A 19,071-nucleotide genomic window follows, 5' to 3' on the forward strand; every position below is an offset into this window, starting at 1 on the left:
CTAGCGGCCGGGTCTTGGTCCTTTGCGCGCGCGCGCGAGCGGTCCTCCCATGAGGCCTTGCGAGGTTGGGCGGCGGCAGCGGGCTTCTGAGGGGCGCGAGCCGAGCTTCCTGAGGTGAGCGGCGCCGGGCTCGCAGTTCTCTCAGGCGGGCGGTGGGACGGTGGGAGCGGCGCAGGTCAGCGGCTGCGTCTTCTTGCCGGGCGCCCTTGGGGACGTCTTTCGGGCGCGCGAGTAGTTTCCCGCGCGGCGCAGTCGCGGTCCTCAGGGGGAGGCGGCGGGGGGCAGCGACCCGAGAGGCTGGGGACTCCAGTGCGGTCGGCGGGCGGCCGGAGGGACGAGGGGCGCAGCGGCCGGAAACTGAGGGCTCCAGTGCGGTGAGGGGGCGGCGGGAGGGCCCGGGGCGCAGTGCCCGGAGAGGCGAGGGGCGCGGCGGAAGACCGGGGACTCTAGTGCCGGCGGGGAGCCGGGCTCTCGTGGGGTTAGCGAGGCGAGGGCGCGGCCGGAAACGGGGTCTCCCGCGAGGGTGGGCTGCGGCGGGGGGCGCGGCCCTGGAGGCTCCGCTGGGGCGCGGCGGGGCGCACTCCCAGCCCCGCCGGCCGCCCGGCACCCGCGTAGTCGGTTCAGTTCGGTCGCTCAGTCGTGTCCGACGCTTTGCGACCCCGTGGGCTGCAGCACGCCAGGATCCCCTGTCCAGCACCAGCTCCCGGAGTTTACTCAGACTCGTGTCTGTCGAGTCGGTGACGCCATCCAACCGTCTCATCCTCTGTCTCCCCTTCTCCTCCTGCCTTCCACTTATGCCAGCGTCAGGGTCTTTTCAGATGACTCAGTTCTTCGCATCAGACGGCCAAAGTATTGGAGTTTCAGCTTCAACATCAGTCCTTCCAGTGACTGTTCAGCACTGATTTCCTTTAGGACTTGACCCGCTTAAGGTTTGTGCAGTTTGTCGTCGGGCCGACTGGACCGCCTCTGTGGACGGATATTTTATCGACGCGCACACCGATCGTTCATCGCTGAATGACACAGAATCAGAGTGCCGCAGATGACTGGGTCCCTCCTCTGAACCTCTCGTTCCCGTCGCTGGCGTTCGCAGCGTGGATTATTCAGTGGTCCCTTTGCTGAAAATAACAAACGCCTGAAATACCTTTAAGGACTGCTCAGTCCTTTGGTTCTTTTCAAGTCGGCGGTGGTTCTTAAGCCTGGTTTTCTCTGCACTAGGTTGGTCGTGTCTGACTGCTTTTTGCGTGAATGCGGCTGCTGATTGAGTCATTCAGGTAAATATTCAGTTGACTCTTCCTCAATATCTGACCATATTTATTTCTGTCTTGGAAAGGACAGGGAAAAGAGGCTGTTTAGTCACCTGACGGCGTGGATATATTTAGATCCATCTGTTTTGAATTAAAAACTGAATTGCTGATCTATAAAATGTATCTTAAACCATGTTACCTTTGGAAAAAATAAGATTTTCTTGTTAATTAGTCTTTCATTACTGTTTCAGTGTTCTGAGTAATACTCTAATTATTTCTGTCAGATTTGTCAGCTACAACTATCTCTGGGTTAGATAGTTCCCAAATATCTTGTGATATTTATCTGTATAATACTTTAAAAGATAGAGTCGCCTTATTTGTGGTCTAATACTTGGTTTTTTTTTCCCCTCTAGGATAAATTATTATAGATTCTAAAAATATTTTTCCCCCTTCTCTATGGACTTAACATAAAATTAGTTTTGTATGTAGTTGGACTTATTTTCTAAATAGCAACACCATTAAAGCCTTACCAGTTACAAAATTTTGGGTAGTTAAGCCATGAGCTGTGGAAAAGAATTTGTGGAAACATTAAAAAAAATTGATTATCCCAAAGCTGATATTCTTAATGGGGAAGATTTTGACTGGTTGTTTGTTGAAAATGAACCGTTTTTGAAGTGGTTTTGTGGGAATGTGAATGAACAGAACATATTGTCTGAAGAGGAATTGGAAGCTTTTAGCGTTCTTCAAAAATCAGGCAAGCCCATCCTGGAAGGAGCAGCACTGGATGAAGTTCTTAAAACCTGTAAAACTTCTGATCTGAAGACACCTACCTTGAATGACAAAGAGCTAGAGAAATTAGAGGATGAGGTTCAAACTCTGCAGAAACTGAAGAACCTAAAAATTCAGCGACGTAATAAATGCCAGTTGATGGCTTCAGTAACTAGTCACAAATCTCTGAGGTTAAACGCTAAAGAAGAAGAAACCAATAAAAAGCTGAAACAGAGTCAAGGAATTCTAAATGCTACAAATACCAAGATCAGTAATGAACTTCACACTCTTAGTGATGGAGTTGCAAAGTTAATGATGTTCTTCAGACGGTCTGATTTGGGTCAAGGAACAAATCCACTGGTGTTTTTATCTCAGTTTTCATTGCAAAACTATCTAAGCCAAGAAGAGCAAAGTACGGCAGCATTAACCTTATATACCAAAAAACAGTTCTTTCAGGGTATACATGAAGTAGTTGAAAGTTCAAATGAAGAAAATTTTCAACTTTTAGATATGCAGGCACCATCTATTTGTGATAATCAAGAAGTTCTTGAGGAGAGACGGCTAGAAATGGCTAGGCTGCAGCTGGCATACATTTGTGCTCAACATCAGTTAATTCACTTGAAAGCAAATAATTTGAGCCTAAAGTCAAGTATAAAGTGGGCAGAGGAGAATCTTCATAGCCTCACTAGCAAGGTAAGCGTGAGAAATGAGACTGGATTCATATTTAAGTTGTTGCTAATTATGAAATAATATTGGGAGATCCCCTGGAGAAGGGAATGGCAACCCACTACAGTATTCTTGCCTGGAGAATTCCATAGGAGGAGCTGGTGGGCTATAGTCTGGTGCTGCTGCTGCTGCTGCAAAGTCGCATCAGTCATGTCCAACTCTGTGTGACCCCATAGACGACAGCCCACCAGACTCCCCCGTCCCTGGGATTCCCCAGGCAAGAGTATTGGAGTGGGGTGCCATTACCTTCTCTGGGGCTGTAGTCTATGGGGTTGCAAATAGTCAGACGCGACTGAGTGACTAACACATGCTGATAGTAAAGTACTTTAGAAAGAGAGATGTAATAAGTAATTACATTTTATTTTCTGTTCAGTGTTTAGTTGTGGTATGTTACTGTTTCACACAAATAAATCTTAGTGGAGGGCAGAAATAGTAATTATAACCCAGCCACGTTATCTAGCTCATTTTCAAAAGTACTCTTGCATTCTGTGTTGGTTCATACACAGATAAGGCTGACATTGTCTTTTTTGTGAGGAATGAGCCTTATTGCTGTTATGGGTAGTCTGCCTTATTTGCTCTGACCAGAGGATGGTGCTAATGAAATCCAGTTCAGTGGATTGAAACTCCTGATTGTTTTTTAAGAATGTACAGATGTATTAAAGATATCTACCTGCACTCTTGAGTAGCTTGCTTTCCTGGTCATGTATCCAGTGAATAGTTGAGTAAAAAGAACAGCTTTTCTGAAGCTAAATACCCAGAATTGTCCCAAACTTCAGAATGATGTGTGAAGTCCCGTCATTTTGTAGAAGTTCTAAAGTCAACAAGCAGGGTGGGAGAATAGCTACTGAGATTATTTTAAGAAAAGCATAAATAGCATACGTTAGCTTTTGATAAGTAGTGTGGTAATGGGTGATTTTTTCTTAAGACAAACTTGACCAAAAAATCTCTGTTTTGGTAGCCATTTATGTGTCTAGTATTTTACACAGTAGTGATAGCATCAGAATTCAGCAATTCATAATGGCTTTACCCTTGGTTTCATCTTCACTGTGCCATTTTAAACTGTGATTTTGGCTTTTGTTAATACGAAACAGGTTTCTATTAGTGAGTATGTTACCTGATAACCTAAAACGGAAAGTGAAAATAATTTAAAAACTATTCCTACTTTGTATTTACAGTTTGAAATGTAATTGTTTTCTTTGTGTAGGCTCTTGGCAAAGATAATTTGGATGCTAAAATTTCTAGCTTGAACAGTGAAATTCTGAAACTTGAAGAACAAATCACTCATATGAAAGGCAAAATTTTGCCTGCTGTGGTGAAAGAGAATGCCCAGTTACTGAATATGCCGGTCGTAAAGGGAGATTTCGACCGACAGATTGCTAAGCAAGACTGTCACACAGCAAGACAAGAGGTAGTTTTAAATCAGTTGATAAAGCAAAAGGCATCATTTGAACTTCTTCATTTATCGTATGAAATTGAACTGAGAAAGCATTGGGACATATATCGTCAGCTGGAAAACTTGGTTCACCTACTTAATCAAAGTAATTTGATGTTCCACCAGCGATTAGAAATGCTAGCAGATCCATCAGTATCTCAGCAGATAAATGCAAGGAATACCATTGATACCAAGGATTATTCTACTCATAGGTAGGTTTCTTTGTTTCCTTAGTGAGTAATTATTTTTCTGTTTGTTTTTGTTAAGTACTAGAGTTTGAACTAAAATTGTGAAAGTTTAAAAAGTTCTTTGCACTTCATGTTTGGTGTTTGTAGTTTTCCACCTTTCTGTTATGTGGGTCTATGTTTATTTTAATTTTTTTTTCCCAGTTCCTCAGTTAATTTAATTTATTTTTTAAAAATTTTTTAAAATTGAAGGCTAACCCTTTTCATTTATGTTAGATCTAGAAGTAGCTGGTTTAGAGGTGAGGTGGATGGTTTGGAGAATTGAAAATATACAATACAAGGCCTTTATTCATGTTTGGATGCTATTATTTAGATACTTTTAGATTTGGGGCAGGAGGCTGACTCTAGCAGGAAGTTTGAATGCATCTTGGTGTATATCAAGTATTGCTGAGCAGAGAATTGATTGCATTTGGAGAAGGTGGCGGTAGAGAGGAAAGAAGACTTCATTTTTGCATCTAGTCAGGTGAATCAGTAAGAATGACTGCTGGCTTCCGGTCTGTTCTGGATGTCTGAGCAATTAATGGTATGGAGATACTGAAGATGAAGAGCTAAAGTAGTAAAAGGACTCAGAAATCTGGATTCTACTGCTGCTTTTTCTCTAGACTAAAAGAAAATCGTCTAATACTTTTTATTCTTACTAATGAAGTGAAGAGCATGGATAGGGTGACGTCATTGCTCAGTTCTAGAAGGTGGCATTGACATCGTGATTCTGTGTGAATGGGGCCCCCTGGAATTGTGTAGTCACATTCCACAAGAAGAGAGTCAGCCTTGGGCTTGAACTGGTTTGGGGCTTCCTTGGGGCTCAGATGGTAAAGAATCTGCCTGCAGTGCAGGAGACCTGGGTGTATGTCGATCTCTGTATATCATCTCTGGGTCCAGAAGATCCCTTGGAGACCGGAATGGCTTCTCACTGCCATATTCTTGCCTGGTGAATTCCACGGACAGAGGAACTTGGCAGGCTACAGTCCATGGAGTCACGAAGAGTTGGGTACAACTCATTGACTAACACTTTCACTACTTTTCACTTTGAACCAGTTTCAAGAAGACTAAGAAAAAGAGCAGATTCTTTTTGTCATATATGCGTAGAAGGTGCTGCCTCACGTTTTCCCGTTTGTACTGTAGGATTTTTCTGCCATTAATGTTTGAAGTATTAAAATGGCCTCTTGGCTCATTAGGAATTTGTCAAGCAGATGTAGACATGACTGGAGTAGCAAGTTTACTGTTAATATTTATGTAGCTTGTATTTTCAACTTTTCTCTTTTAAGTCTACCACAGTCCTTTAAAATTAGGTAGATGTTAAGACGTGAAAATTAAATCTCAAAGGTTGACTTGACTGACTTCTTACATGGCAGCTAGCACTCAGACCTAAGGCTTCTGTTTCAAGTTCTTTGCCATTTCTGCAACATCATAGTTGTGTTCTGTGAAAGAAGTGTTTTCTGAAATGTACTTTAATTGAAGTAGGTTAATGGCAGTTAAAATCAGAAAGAATTTTATGTCTAAAATGTGGAAGATGGGAAAACTGGGGAATTCAGATACAATAATTAGAATATGTATTTCTGTAATGAGATAGTATTGTAGTTGGAAAGTTTTTAATTGTTTGATTAATATTTATAAATCGTTAGCTTTCCCAAAGATGCCCCAATATATAGTGTGTTATAATTTTGAAAACTGTACTGACTTAAGAATTTTTTCTAATTTTTATTTCCACATTATAGGCTTTATCAACTTTTAGAAGGAGAGAATAAGAAAAAAGAATTGTTTATAACCCATGGAAACCTGGAAGAAGTAGCTGAGAAATTAAAACAGGATGTTTCTTTGGTACAAGAGCAGTTGGAAGTATCTGCTCAAGAACATTCTTTGTTTCTGTCCAAACTAAACAATGATGTGAACATGCTTTGTGAAGCTTTGTATCAAGGAGGAAACCAGCTTTTGCTTAGTGATCAGGTAGGTGCTTACCATAGTAATTAAAAATGCTTAAAAAAAATAAGGTCAGGCTCCTCCGTCCATGGGATTTTCCAGGCAAGAGTACTGGAGTGGGGTGCCATTGCCTTCTCCAATGTTCATTGTGAAAGATACTAAAGAAAATGTTAACATGAAGAAAATATTACTCCATTTCCCTAATAGTAACATTTTTTTATCTCATTTTTATTCACATGTAAATGTATTTTTCAAGTAGTTTTGGTCAAAGTTTTTAAAATTTGTTTAATATTTCAGATATGAACGGATATGTAATGTTTATGGTAAGAATTTAAAAAAAAATAAAACCATCCCTGTATTTTTTTCACCTATTTTAACATAGAGGATTGCTCTTATGTCTGTAAAATCCTGTGTACCCTTAGGAGTAGCAGCTCCTTCTAATAGCATTCGCCTCTCTTTTTTCAGGGAGGAGCTACTATGCTAAGTTTTGTCCTTTGCTTTCTTTTATTTATAATACAGATTGTGTGTTATTTAGTTTTGTGTGTTTCTGAACTTTATATAGATTGTATTATCTATACTTCAGTAGCTTGCTTGTTTCTTATTATGATTTTGGGTTTCATCCATGTGGATGTTTGTAAAACTTAGCTCATGTATAGTTTTCTCCTCTGTATAGTTAGCATTCCTTTTGTGAAATTCCACAGTTTAATTACCTGTTCTGTTGACAGACATATAGATTATTTCCAGTTTTTGCTGTTGCAGCTCACACTGCTGTGGATAGCCTTGTCACCTGTCTTACGGAGGCATGTCTCTCTCTATCTGTCTCCTCGCATAGGAGTGGAGTTGCTGAATAACGTTCTGTTTTACATAATACATCAAACTGACTTTAGAAGTGGTTGTACCATATTGTATCAGCAGTGTTTAAGAGATGCTCTTTCACCATATTTTTTCATTACATAGTGCTGTTTGCGTTTATAATTTTCTCTCCCTCTGCATAGATATAAAATAGCGTCCTGTTGAGGTTATGATTTGCATTTCTCTGGTCATGGCGGTTGAGCCCCTTTGGGTAGGAGCTCTTGGACGTATTTCAGATGCCAGTCGTTTGCCAGTGGTGTATGTTGCATATGTTTGCTTCCTATTTGGGTCTTCTTTTTTTCTTTTTTATTGTTACCTGTTAGTTTGTTTTTGACTTTTTTTTTTTTTTTTAAGATTTCAATTCTGATGTAATTTATCACTCTTATGCTTTGCCCTTTTTTATATCTGTGAAAGTTTGCCCTTAACATAGTCATGACAGTCCCTTTTGCTTTATCTTAAAAGTTTATGCTGTTGTAGTTCAGTTCTTTAATCCACCAGGAGTTTATGACATGAGAAGTAGAGTTCTAATTTTATTGTTATTATTTCCCCATGAATAACCACATTGTCCCATTACCGCTTACTGAGGCATCCACATTTAACGTCGGTATCTTTCTGGTGAAAAGACCCTCATACGTTAAAACACATACAAGACCCTCCTTGAGTGTCTCTCACCTTCATGCATGTTCCTTAGATATTGAGAGCACTGCCAGTTCTGAGCCATAAGCCGGGTTCAGAGTCTGTTTTGGAGGACGAGATGGTTGGATGGCATCACCGACTCAATGGACATGAGTTTGAGTAAGCTCTGGGAGAAGTGGTGAAGGACAGGGAAGCCTGGCGTGCTGCAGTCCATGGGGTTGCAAGGAGTTGGACGCGACTGAGTGAACAACAGATGATTCCTGTCTGGACTGTGATTCTAGCCAAGGGCTCTTCCTCTCTGGCCGTCCTGACCTTAAGATCCTCGGTGTCCTTGGTTTACTACAGACAGTCTCCTGTTGGACGTGCTACCTTCGGTGGACCCTGGACTTTGCCACTCGTCTCGTCAGTGTCAGGAGTCATGGATTCTGTTTTTGCAAGATCAGTGATTGAGTATAGCGGCTTTGGGCTCTCTTACCAGTCTGCATTGTTTTATGGACTTGTGGTCTTTTAAAGTCTTGTTGTCCCTTTGTTGCTTTTAGGGAGCTTTTGGGTTTTGTTTTTTGGTGTTGTTGCTGTGCTGGGTCTTCCGTTGTGCGTGGGCTCTCCCTCGTTGCGGTGAACAGAGGCTCTTTAGTTGGGGCACGGACTCTCTCGTTGCCCCGTGGCATGTGGGATCTTAGTTCCCTGACCAGGCATTGAATCTGTGCCCCCTGCGTTGTAAGGTGGATTTTTAATCACTGGACCACCAGGGAAGTCCTAGGAAGATTTTGCTTTGTTTGATTCTTTAAATACTTCATTTCACTTCTTACATTTTTTTTCCTATGGAAGAATTGGTCTGAATAACTACCTTATCTTTTCTTGAAATAAGACAGCTTATGATTAGTTTTTTAAATAATTTTTTATTATAAAATATACAAAGTGTAAAATTTACAATTTTAACCATTTTAATGTGTGCATTTACGATGACGTTAAGAACATTTGCAGTGTCGTGCAGCCGTGTCACTGTTTACTTCCAGAACTTTTCTCATCTGTGCCTGTTAAATATTAATTCTCCGTTACTTCTTTTCCCCATCCCTGGTAATCTCTATTCCATTTTCTGTCTCCATAAATTTGCCTACTATAGGTACCTTATAAAAGTAGAGTCATATAATAATACTTGTCCTTTTGTCTTTGGCTTATCTCAGCATAATATCCTTAAGTATCATCCATGTTGCATCAGGTGTGAGAAGTTCATTCCTTTTTGGTGCTGAATATTCTGTCCTGTATATACCACATTTTATCCGTTCATCTGTATTTCATCATCACGTTTTATCTGTTTAACTGTTCATCTGTTCATAGACACTTGAGTTGTTTACACCTTTTATCTGTTGTATATAATGCTGCTATGAGTGTCAGTGTACAAGTATTCAAGTCTCTGTTTTCATTCCTTTTGGGTATACGCCTACGAGTGAATGCTGAATCGTGGTAAGCCTGTGTTTAACTTTTTGAGAATCTGTCCAACAGCTGTTCCAGGGTTCTAGTTTCTATATGTCCTCACCTACAGTTGTTATTTTCCCTTTTAAAAAAGTAGATAATAGTCATCCTCGTGGATATGAAGTGATACTTGTGATTAGTTTTTTAAAGTCTCCTATTACTGATTCTATCTTCTTGATCTTTTAAATAATTATGTAAAAATCCTATGATGGTGGATTTGAAATTTTCTCATTATAGTTCTATCAGTTTTTTATTTATATTTGAGTCTATTTTATAAGTTACATCCAAGTTTAAAATTGCAGTGAATTATTATCCTGGTAGATTTAAATTGCAGTGATTTAACTGTTTAGCATTATATAATGACCCTGTATTATGCTTTTTGTCTTAATTTTCTCTTGTCCAGTATTAATATTCCTATGCTATTTTCTTTTGGTTAGTATTTGCAAAGTAGATGCTTTTTTCCTTTACTTATATATCTTTTATATTTTCCTTTTTATTTAGCATTATGAAATAAACATTTCCATGCTACAATAATTTTAATTTTTAATGTTTATAATCTTGATTTAATTACTATGTCATAATTTCTGTAACTAGTCCACCATTTGGATGAACTCTTAGAGATATTATAGAATTATGAGGTTTCTTGGGTTATACACATTATTTTTTAGCTTTTGATACTGCCATATTGCTTTTCAAAGGAGTTTACCTACTTAAAATGTCACCGGCTATTTGAATGTCTACTAGATACCATTTATCATATGATACAACATAATTTCACGAGTTTCTAAGAAAGAAAAAGTTTTTTCATTTAAACTGACACAGTACTTTCTTATTTAGAATTTTTATTTCATACCTATTGGAAAATATCTTTTAGGTGTGATAGACATAGGTTTTTATCATATTCCTTAGAAATATACATTAAAAGGAAAAAGCCAATTAAAATGATTAAGGTATTTCTGAAACTTCACATTCAGTGTCCATTTCTATGTTATTTCTTGACTCAGAGTATTTTTTGTGTTTTTCCACACTGTACATAAACAGTGTTGGTGATGGCAAAAAACTTACTGTTCAGTTGATAAGTCGTTTCTGACTCTGCAACCCCATGGACTACGGCACACCAGGCTCCTCTGTCCTTAGCTGTTTCCCGGAATTTGCTCAAATTCATGTCCATTCAGTCAGTGATGCTATCCAACCATCTCATTCTTTGTCTCCCACTTTTCCTGCCCTCAATCTTTCCAGCATCAGGGTCTTTTGCAGTGAGTCGGCTCTTCATATCAAGTGGCCAGAGTATAGGAGCTATAGTTTCAGCATCAGTCCTTCCAGTGAATATTCACAGTTGATTTTCTTCAGGGTCGACTGGTTTGATCTCCTTGCTGTTCAAGGACTCTCAAGAGTCTTCTCCAGCACCACAATTCAAAAGCATCAGTTCTTCCGCGCTCAGCTTTCTTTATGGTCCAGCTCTCGCATATGTACACGACTACTGGAAAAACCATAGTTTTGACTATATGGACTTTGATCGGCCAAGTGATGTCTCTGATTTTTAATACGCTCTCTAGGTTTGTCATAGCTTTCCTTCCAAGGAGCAAGGGTCTTTTCATTTCTTGGCTACGGTCACCATCTGCAGTGATTTTGGAGCCCAAGAAAATAAAATCTGTCAGTTTCCATTTTTTCCTCTTCTATTGCTCTGAGGTGATGGGGGGCATATGCCATGATCTTAGTTTTTTGAATGTTGAGTTTTAAGCCAGCTTTTTCACTCTCTCACCCTCATCAAGAGGCTCTTTAGTCCCTCTTCACTTTCACTGATAAAATGTGGTCCACTGGAGAAGGGAATGGCAAACCACTCCAGTATTCTTGCCTCAAGAACCCCATGAACAGTGTGAAAAGGCAAAAAACTAAATGACCTGATTTTAAAATGGGCTAAGGACTTGAATAGACATTTCTCTAAAGAAGATATATAAATGGCCAACAGGTTTATGAGTAGTTGCTCAACGTCACTAATTATCAGAGAAGTGCAAAGCAAAACCACAGTTGAGATATCACCTTACACCTGTTATAACTATTATCAAAAAAACCAAAAGAGTAGTGTTGGTGAGGATGTGGGGACATTGGAACCCTGGTACATTTTTGGTGGGAATGCAAAATGGTGAAGCTACTGTGGAAAACAGTATGGAATTTCCTCAAAAAAGTTAAAAATAGAACTACTGTATGATCCTGTAATCCTCCTCCTGGGTATCAAAGGAGATAAAAGTAGGATATTAAAGCGATGTCTCCATTCACGAGTTCATTGCAGCCCTACTTGTAATAGCTAAGCTGTGGAAAAAACCTGAAAGTCCGTCTGTGGAGGAATGGGGAAAGAAAATACAGAAGTATATACATACAGTGAAATATTATTCAGCCTCAAAACCTGCAAAATACCCCATGAATGAACCTTGAGGAGATTATGCTGAGTGAAGATAAGCTAGTCTCAAGAAAGCGCATGATCCCACTCACTGTGGGCTATCTAAAATAGACTCATTAGAAGCACAGAGTCCAGTGGTGGTCGCCAGTGATGGAGAGTTGTTAGTCAGTAGGTATCGAGTCTCACTTAAGGCACAGTGAGCAGGTCCTAGCCATCTGCTACAGGACATTGTGCTAATAGTTACCAGTACAGTGTTGCGCCCTTGGATTTGTTAAGAGGGGAGAGCTCATGCCATGTGTTCTTAACCACAGTGAGAGTTGAAAATTGGTGCTGGAACCCCTGGTGTTCCGGTGGTTAGGGCCCCACGCTTCCAGGGCAGGGCCATGGCGTTGGTCCTTGGCTGGGGCACTAAGATCCTGCAAGTCTTGCAGGGAGGGGTATTACATATATGACAGAGTGCTGCTTATGCATGTCTGGTGAAGTACAGTTACACGATGCTCTTAATTATACAGTGCCTGTTGATTTCAGTCATATTAAACTGTGAGAGAATCCATTCTAAAATCACTAAAATATGGTGATTTCACTATAATGTCATTGGGTATCATTATTTTATGTTCTTCCCTAGTCCAGTGAGATATAAAATGTCATCCATATGAATTTTAACTTGCATTTTTATTAATGAAGTTGAATATTTTTCAGTATTTGTAGTAGTATTTTAGTAACTATTAAGATCGTTAGTATTGAAGTTAGAGGTGAGATATTGCTCATTGTTTTCCAGTTTACAGGGTTTTTCCTCAGAGGCCACTTACTGTAGATACTACTTGATTTTTATTATTATCATTATTATTTTTACTGTAGTTTAAGAAGTACTGCTCTTTGGAGCTGGCATTTATGACGTGTGAAGCTAGTACTCTTGAACTTGTACATTAAAATCACCAGGGAGCCTGTTGAAATGTGGCTTCTGGCTTTGTTGCAGAGTGACTTAGCGTGGAGTGAGGTATAGGAATCTATTCATAGCGAGCATCAGGAGATTACCATACTGTGGATCATTCTGAGAAGTGGTCGAAGGCTGAGGTGTAGTTATAGCTACAGATTGTCTGAGAAATTATAGGAGTAGAAAGCATGGTTAGAAAACCTAAACTGCTTTTAATGTTAAGAAGTGAGGAATTTCGGTTACTAAATGTGGGGGGTCCAGAATGTTTAGGTTTTTGAGAAGAATTACATGGTAAATCAGCATTGTTGAATGTTACATGTAATTCCATCTTCTGTAACAGTGAAAAAAGAAAAATCCAGATTAAGACAATTATTTTATATTGGTAATTGCTCCATTTCAAGATTTTATCAGTACCTCTGATGTCTAGAGTAAACAGGTTAGGCTAAAACAAGGTTTGATTACTTTGGCAGAGTGTTAAGTTCCATGAAGGAAATGGTGTTCTTTTTTTTTTTTTTTGGTGTTCATTTTTATAGTTGTAGACTCTAAAACAGTGCATGGTATGAGGTAGGCATTCAGAATACTTGTTGAATGTGTAAAGATGCAGAACAGTTTACATATCAAATACTCTTCAGGGGGTATGAGTTTGCTTTGAAGCACTTAAACTTGCCTTCAGAAGTTGTTTCAATGGATCTTACATAGGCTTTTTGTTAATCCTGCTATGGATTTTTAATTGAGGTTCTTTTATTGTTGAGGTTGTGGGAATAATCATTATATCATTTAGATTCTTCCTATGTAAATTGCATTTAAGATTTATGATTGGTGTTATGAATAGAGATTTTGAATTAAAAAGCATTATTATTTTCCTTTCAGGAGTTAACGGAGCAGTTCCATCAAGTTGAATCTCAGCTAAATAAACTAAATCATCTTCTTACTGATATTTTTGCTGATGTGAAGACAAAAAGAAAACTGTTGGCATCTAATAAGCTGCATCAAGTGGAAAGAGAATTATATGTCTATTTTTTAAAAGATGAAGATTATCTGAAAAATATTGTGGAGAATTTAGAAAACCAATCAAAGATTAAGACCATTGGTCTTGAAGACTGAAAATTGCCAAAAACGAAATCTTCACTGCATGTGTTCCACATATTAGGAGAAGAATGCAGATAATAAACGTCATGAAAATTTTAAGCTTGAGGTCGATGAACCATTTCATTTAATGAATTTTGAGTATTATATCAATTTGGTTTATTTCTTATATGTTTATTCAGAGTACCAGTGCTTTTTATAACTTGAGAATTTGCTTTGTGGCACTTATTCCTGGTAACCTTTTTTTTTAAAAAAATTTATTTTAAATAGTTGTTTTACATAATTTTGTTGTTTTCTGTCAAACCTCAACATGAATCCGCCATAGGTTTACAAAAACCCCCTCCCTTTTCACCCTCCCTCCCGTCTCCCTCTCCGTCCCACCCCTCTTGGTCGATACAGAGCCCCTGTTTGAGTTTCCTGAGACATAGAGCACATTCCCGCTGGCTCTCTGTTTTACGTATGGTGATGTAAGTTTCCATGTTACTCTCTCCATACATCTCACCCTCTCTTCCCCTCTCCCCATGTCCATAACTCTATTCTCTATGTCTGTTTCTCCACTGCTGCCCTGCAAATAAATTTTTCAGTAACATTTTTCTAGATTCCCTATATATGTATTGCTGCTGCTGCCGCTGAGTCGCTTCAGTCGTGTCCGGCTCTTTGCGACCCCATAGATGGCAGCCCACCAGGCTCCACCGTCCTTGGGATTCTCTAGGCAAGATCACTGGAGTGGGTTGCCATTTCCTTCTCCAATGCATAAAAGTGAAAAGTGAAGGTGAAGTCGCTCAGTCGTGTCCGACTCTGCGATCCCATGAGTCGCAGCACGCCAGGCCTCCCTGTCCATCACCAACTCCCGGAGTTCACTCAAACTCATGTCCATTGAGTTAGTGATGCCATCCAGCCATCTCATCCTCTGTCGTCCCCATCTCCTCCTGCCCCCAATCCCTCCCAGCATCAAAGTCTTTTCCAGTGAGTCAACTCTTCACATGAGGTGGCCAAAGTACTGGAGTTTCAGCTTTAGCATCATTCCTTCCAAAGAAATCCCAGCGCTGATCTTCAGAATGGACTGGTTGGATCTCCTTCAGTCCAAGGGACTTTCAAGAGTTCTCCAGCACCACAGTTCAAAAGCATCAATTCTTCAGCGCTCAGCTTTCTTAACAGTCCAATTCTCACATTAGTATATGATCTTTCTCTTTCTCTTTCTGACTGACTTCACTCTGTATAATAGGCTCTAGGTTCATCCAGCTCAGTAGAACTGGCTCAGATGCGTTCCTTTTTATGGCTGAGTACTGCTCCATTGTGTATCTGTACTACAGCTGCTTCATCCATTCATCTTCAGTGGATATCTAGGTTGCTTCCGTGTTCTAGCTGTTGTAAATAGTGCTGCAGAGAACAATGGAACACGTGTGTCTTTTTCAATTTTGGTTTCCTAGGGTATGTGCCTAGGAGTGGAACTGCTGGATTATATGGTGGTTTTATTTCTGGTTTTTTAAGGACTCTCCATATCGTCTTCCATAGTGGCTGTATCAATCTCCATACCCACCAGCAGTGCAAGAGTGTTCTGTTTCTCCACACCCTCTCCAGCATTTACTGTTTGTAGACTTTTTGATGATGGCCATTCTGACTGGTGTGAGGTGATAATCTCATTGTGGTTTTGATTTGCGTTTCTCTAACAATGAGCGATGTTGAGCTCTTCGTGTGTCAGCCATCTGTACGTCTTCTTTGGAGAAATGTGTTTTTAGGTCTTTCCCACTTTTTGATTGGGTTGTTTGGTTTTCTAGTGTTGAGTTGTATGAGCTATTTGTATATTTTGGAACTTAATCCTTTGTCAGTTGTTCCCTTGGCTCTTTTCTCCCATTCTGAGGGTTGTCTTTTCACCTTGCTTATAGTTTCCTTTGCTGTGCAAAAAGCTTCTAAGTTTAATCAGTTCCCACTTGTTTGCTGTAGTTTTTATTTCCATTACTCTAGGAGGTGGGTCGTAGAGGATCTTGCTTTGATTTATGTCACCGAGTGTTCTGCTTACGTTTTCATCTAAGAGTTTTATAGTTTCTGGTCTTACATTTAGGTCTTTAATCCATTTTGAGTTGATCTTTGTGTATGGTGTTAGGAAGTGTTCTAATTTCATTCTTTTACATGTAACTGTCCAGTCTTCCCAGCACTATTTATTGAAGAGGCTGTCTTTGCTGCATTGTATATTCTTGCCTCCTTTGTCAAAAATAAGGTACCCATAGGTGCATGGGTGTATTTCTGGGCTTTCTGTCCTGTTCCATTGGTCTGTATTTCTGTTTGTGTCCCAGTACCATACTGTCTTGATGACTGTAGCTTGTAATATAATCTGAAGTCAGGAAGGTTGCTTCCTGCAGCTCCATTCTTTTTCAAGACTGCTTTGGCTGTTTGGGGTCTTCTGTGTTCCCATGTGAATTGTGAAATTTTTTGTTCTGTGTCTGTGAAAAATATCATTGGTAATTTGATAGGGACCACATTGAATCTGTAGATTCCATTTAGTACTATAGTCATTTTCACAGGATTGATTCTTCCCACCCAGGAGCATGGAGTATCTCTCCATCTGTTTATGTCATCTTTGATCTCTTTCATCAGTGTCTTATAATTTTCTGTGTGCAGTTCTTTTGTCTTCTTCCGTAAGTTTATTCCTAGATATTTTATTCTTTTTTGTTGTAATGGTGACTGGGATTGATTCCTTAATTTCTGCGTTTTCATTGTTAATATATAGAAATGCAAGTGATTTCTGTGTATTGATTTTGTACCCTGTGACTTTGCTAAATTCACTGATTAGCTCTAGGAAATTTCTGATAGTATCTTCAGGGTTTTCTGTGTACAGTATCATGTCATCTGCAAACAGAGCTTTACTCTTCTGATCTGGGTTCCTTTTGTTTCTTCTTCTCTGATTGCTGTGGCTAGGACTTCCAGAACTATGTTGAATAATAGTGATGAGAGTGGACACCCTAGTCTTCCTCCTGATCTCAGGGGGGATACTTTCAGTTTTTCACCGTTGAGAATAATGTTTGCTATAGGCTTATCATATATGGCCTTTACTATGTTGAGTTAGGTTCTTTCTGTGCCCATTTTTTGAAGAGTTTTAATCACAAATGGGTGCTGAATTTTGTCACAGGCTTTTTGCACATCTATTGAGATTATCATGGTTTTTATCTTTCAGTTTGTTAATACGGTGTATCACATTGATTGATTGGCACATATTGAAGAATCCTTGCATCCCTGGAGTAAATCCAGCTTGATCATGGTGTATGAGCTTTTTAATGTGTTGCTGAATTCTGTTTGCTAAAGTTTTGTTGAGAATTTTTGCATCTGTGTTCATCAGTAATAGTGGCCTGTAGTTTTTTTGTGTGTTGTCTTTGTCTGATTTTGGTATCAGGGTGATGGTGGTCTTGTAGAATGAGTTTGGAAGTACTCCTGCTGCAATTTTTTGGAAGAGTTTTAGAAGGATAGGCATCAGCTCTTCTCTAAAGGTTTGACAGAATTCTCCTGTGAAGCCATCTGCTCCTGGGCTTTTTTTGGGGGGGAGATTTTTGATCACAGCTGTGATTTCAGAGCTTGTAATTGGGTTGTTCATAATTTCTGTTTCTTCCTGGTTCAGTCTTGGGAGATTGAACTTTCCTAAGAACCTGCCCATTTTATTGCGCTTTAGTTGTCCTGACAGTCTCTTAGAGCCCTTTGCATTTTTCCACTGTCTATTGTTACCGCTCCTCTACCATTTCTAATTTTGTTGACTTGATTCTTCTTTTCTTGACAAGTCTGGCTAAAGGTTTGTCAATTCTATCTTCTCAAAGAACCAGCTTTCAGTCTCACTCATCTTTACTATTGTTTCTTTCACTTCTTTTCGTTTGTCTCTGCTCTGACCTGCATGATTCCTTTCTTTCTGCTAATTTTGGAGTTTTTGTTGTTCTTTTCCCAGCTGTTCTGGGTGTAAATTTAGGTTGTCTGTCGGTTTTCTTGTTCTTGAGGGAGGACTGTTCTGCTGTGAGCTCCCTCCTGGATCTGCTTTGCTGCGTCTCATAGGTTTTGATGTGTCGTGTTTTCATGGTCATTCTTTCTAGAAATTTTCTGGTTTCCCTTTTGATTCCTTCAGTGACCTGTTGGTTACTTAGAGATGCATTGTTTCATCTGCATGTGTGTGTTTTTTACAGTTTTTTTCTTGTAATTGATACCTAGTCTCGTAGCGTTGTGGCCCGAAAAGATGCGTGATACGATTTCAGTTTTCTTAAATTTACTGAGGTTTGATTTGTGACTCGAGATGTGGTCTATCCTGGAGAATGTTCCCTGTGCACTTGAGAAGAAGGTGTATTCTGCATTTGGATGGAATGTCCTGAAGATTTCAGTGAGATCCATCTCATCTAATATATCATTTAGGACTTGTGTTTCCTTATTAACTTTCTGTTTTGATGATCTGTCCATTGGTGTGAGTGGGGTGTTAGAGTCTCCTACCATTCTTGGGTTACTGTCAGCTTCTCCTTTTGTCTTGTTAGTGTTTGGCTTATGTATTGCGGTGCTCCTATGCTGGGTGCGTAGATATTTACAGTTGTTATGTCTCCTCTTGAATTGATCCTTTGATGATTATGTAGTGTCCTTCCTTATCTCTTGTAATATTTTTATTTCAGGGTCTGTTTTGTCTGATATGAGGGTTGCTACTCCAGCTTTCTTTTGCTTTCCATTTGCATGGAATATATTTTCCCATCCTCTCACTTTCAGTCTGTATATGTCTTTAGGTCTGAAGTGGGTTTCTTGTAGACAGCATATATGTGGGTCTTGTTTTTGTATCCATTCAGCCAGTCAGTGTCTTTTTGTTGGAGCATTTAATCTGTTTACATGTAAAGTAATTATTGATGTATATGTTCCTATGGCCATTTTCTTAATTGTTTGGGGTTTGATATTGTAGATCTTTTTATTATATTTCTTGACTCTAAGTCCCATTAACATTTGTTGTAAAGCTGGTTTGGTGGTACTGAATTCTGTTAACTTTTGTTTGTCTGAAAAGCTTTTGATTTCTCCATCAATTTTGAATGAGATCCTTGTCAGGTACAGTAATCTTGGTTGTAGAATTTTCCCTTTCATTGCTTTAAATATATCCTGCCATTCCCTTCTGGCCTGCAGAGTCTCTGCTGAAAGAGCAGCTGTTAATCGTGTGGGGTTTCCCTTGTATGTTGCTTGTTGCTTTTTCTTTCTTTGTTTAATCTTAGCTTGATTAGTATGTGTTTTGGCATGTTTCTCCTTGGGTTTATCCTGTATGGGACTCTTTGCATCTCCTGGACTCAATTGACTATTTCCTTTTCCATGTTGGGGAAATTTTCAACTCTACTCTCTTCAAAAGTTTTCTCATACCCTTTCTT

The 19,071-nt window shown here is 39.5% G+C and overlaps 2 protein-coding genes across 5 annotated transcripts in view; both read left to right on the top strand.

The window, feature by feature from the left end:
* Window positions 1-49: 49 nt before the first annotated feature.
* Window positions 50-13,813, top strand: HAUS3 (HAUS augmin like complex subunit 3). Of its 3 annotated transcripts, none has more exons than XM_060417481.1 (6): window positions 50-175; window positions 802-1,271; window positions 1,658-2,705; window positions 3,943-4,382; window positions 6,131-6,359; window positions 13,496-13,813. In XM_060417481.1, exons 3-6 carry the CDS (start codon window positions 1,803-1,805, stop codon window positions 13,727-13,729), a joined length of 1,806 nt encoding a protein of 601 aa, XP_060273464.1. In that variant the 5' UTR covers window positions 50-175; window positions 802-1,271; window positions 1,658-1,802; the 3' UTR covers window positions 13,730-13,813. The 3 variants fall into 3 exon arrangements, with proteins under 3 accessions (XP_060273464.1, XP_060273463.1, XP_027827102.1); XM_060417480.1 differs by having other exon boundaries at window positions 50-114; XM_027971301.2 differs by having other exon boundaries at window positions 50-114; window positions 1,216-1,271.
* POLN (DNA polymerase nu) overlaps window positions 50-19,071 on the top strand; it is a 161,244-nt gene continuing 142,222 nt past the window's right edge. Inside the window, exons 1-2 of one of the 2 annotated variants that reach the window (XM_060417472.1) lie at window positions 50-114; window positions 1,216-1,271. The gene's annotated coding sequence lies outside the window, so the exon portion shown is untranslated. Of the gene's footprint in view, window positions 115-1,158; window positions 1,272-19,071 lie in introns of those variants that run through there. The other variant, XM_027971302.3, reaches the window with a different exon arrangement.

The sequence above is a fragment of the Ovis aries genome, chromosome 6 (genome assembly GCF_016772045.2).
Source record: "Ovis aries strain OAR_USU_Benz2616 breed Rambouillet chromosome 6, ARS-UI_Ramb_v3.0, whole genome shotgun sequence".
Classification (NCBI taxonomy): domain Eukaryota; kingdom Metazoa; phylum Chordata; class Mammalia; order Artiodactyla; family Bovidae; genus Ovis; species Ovis aries.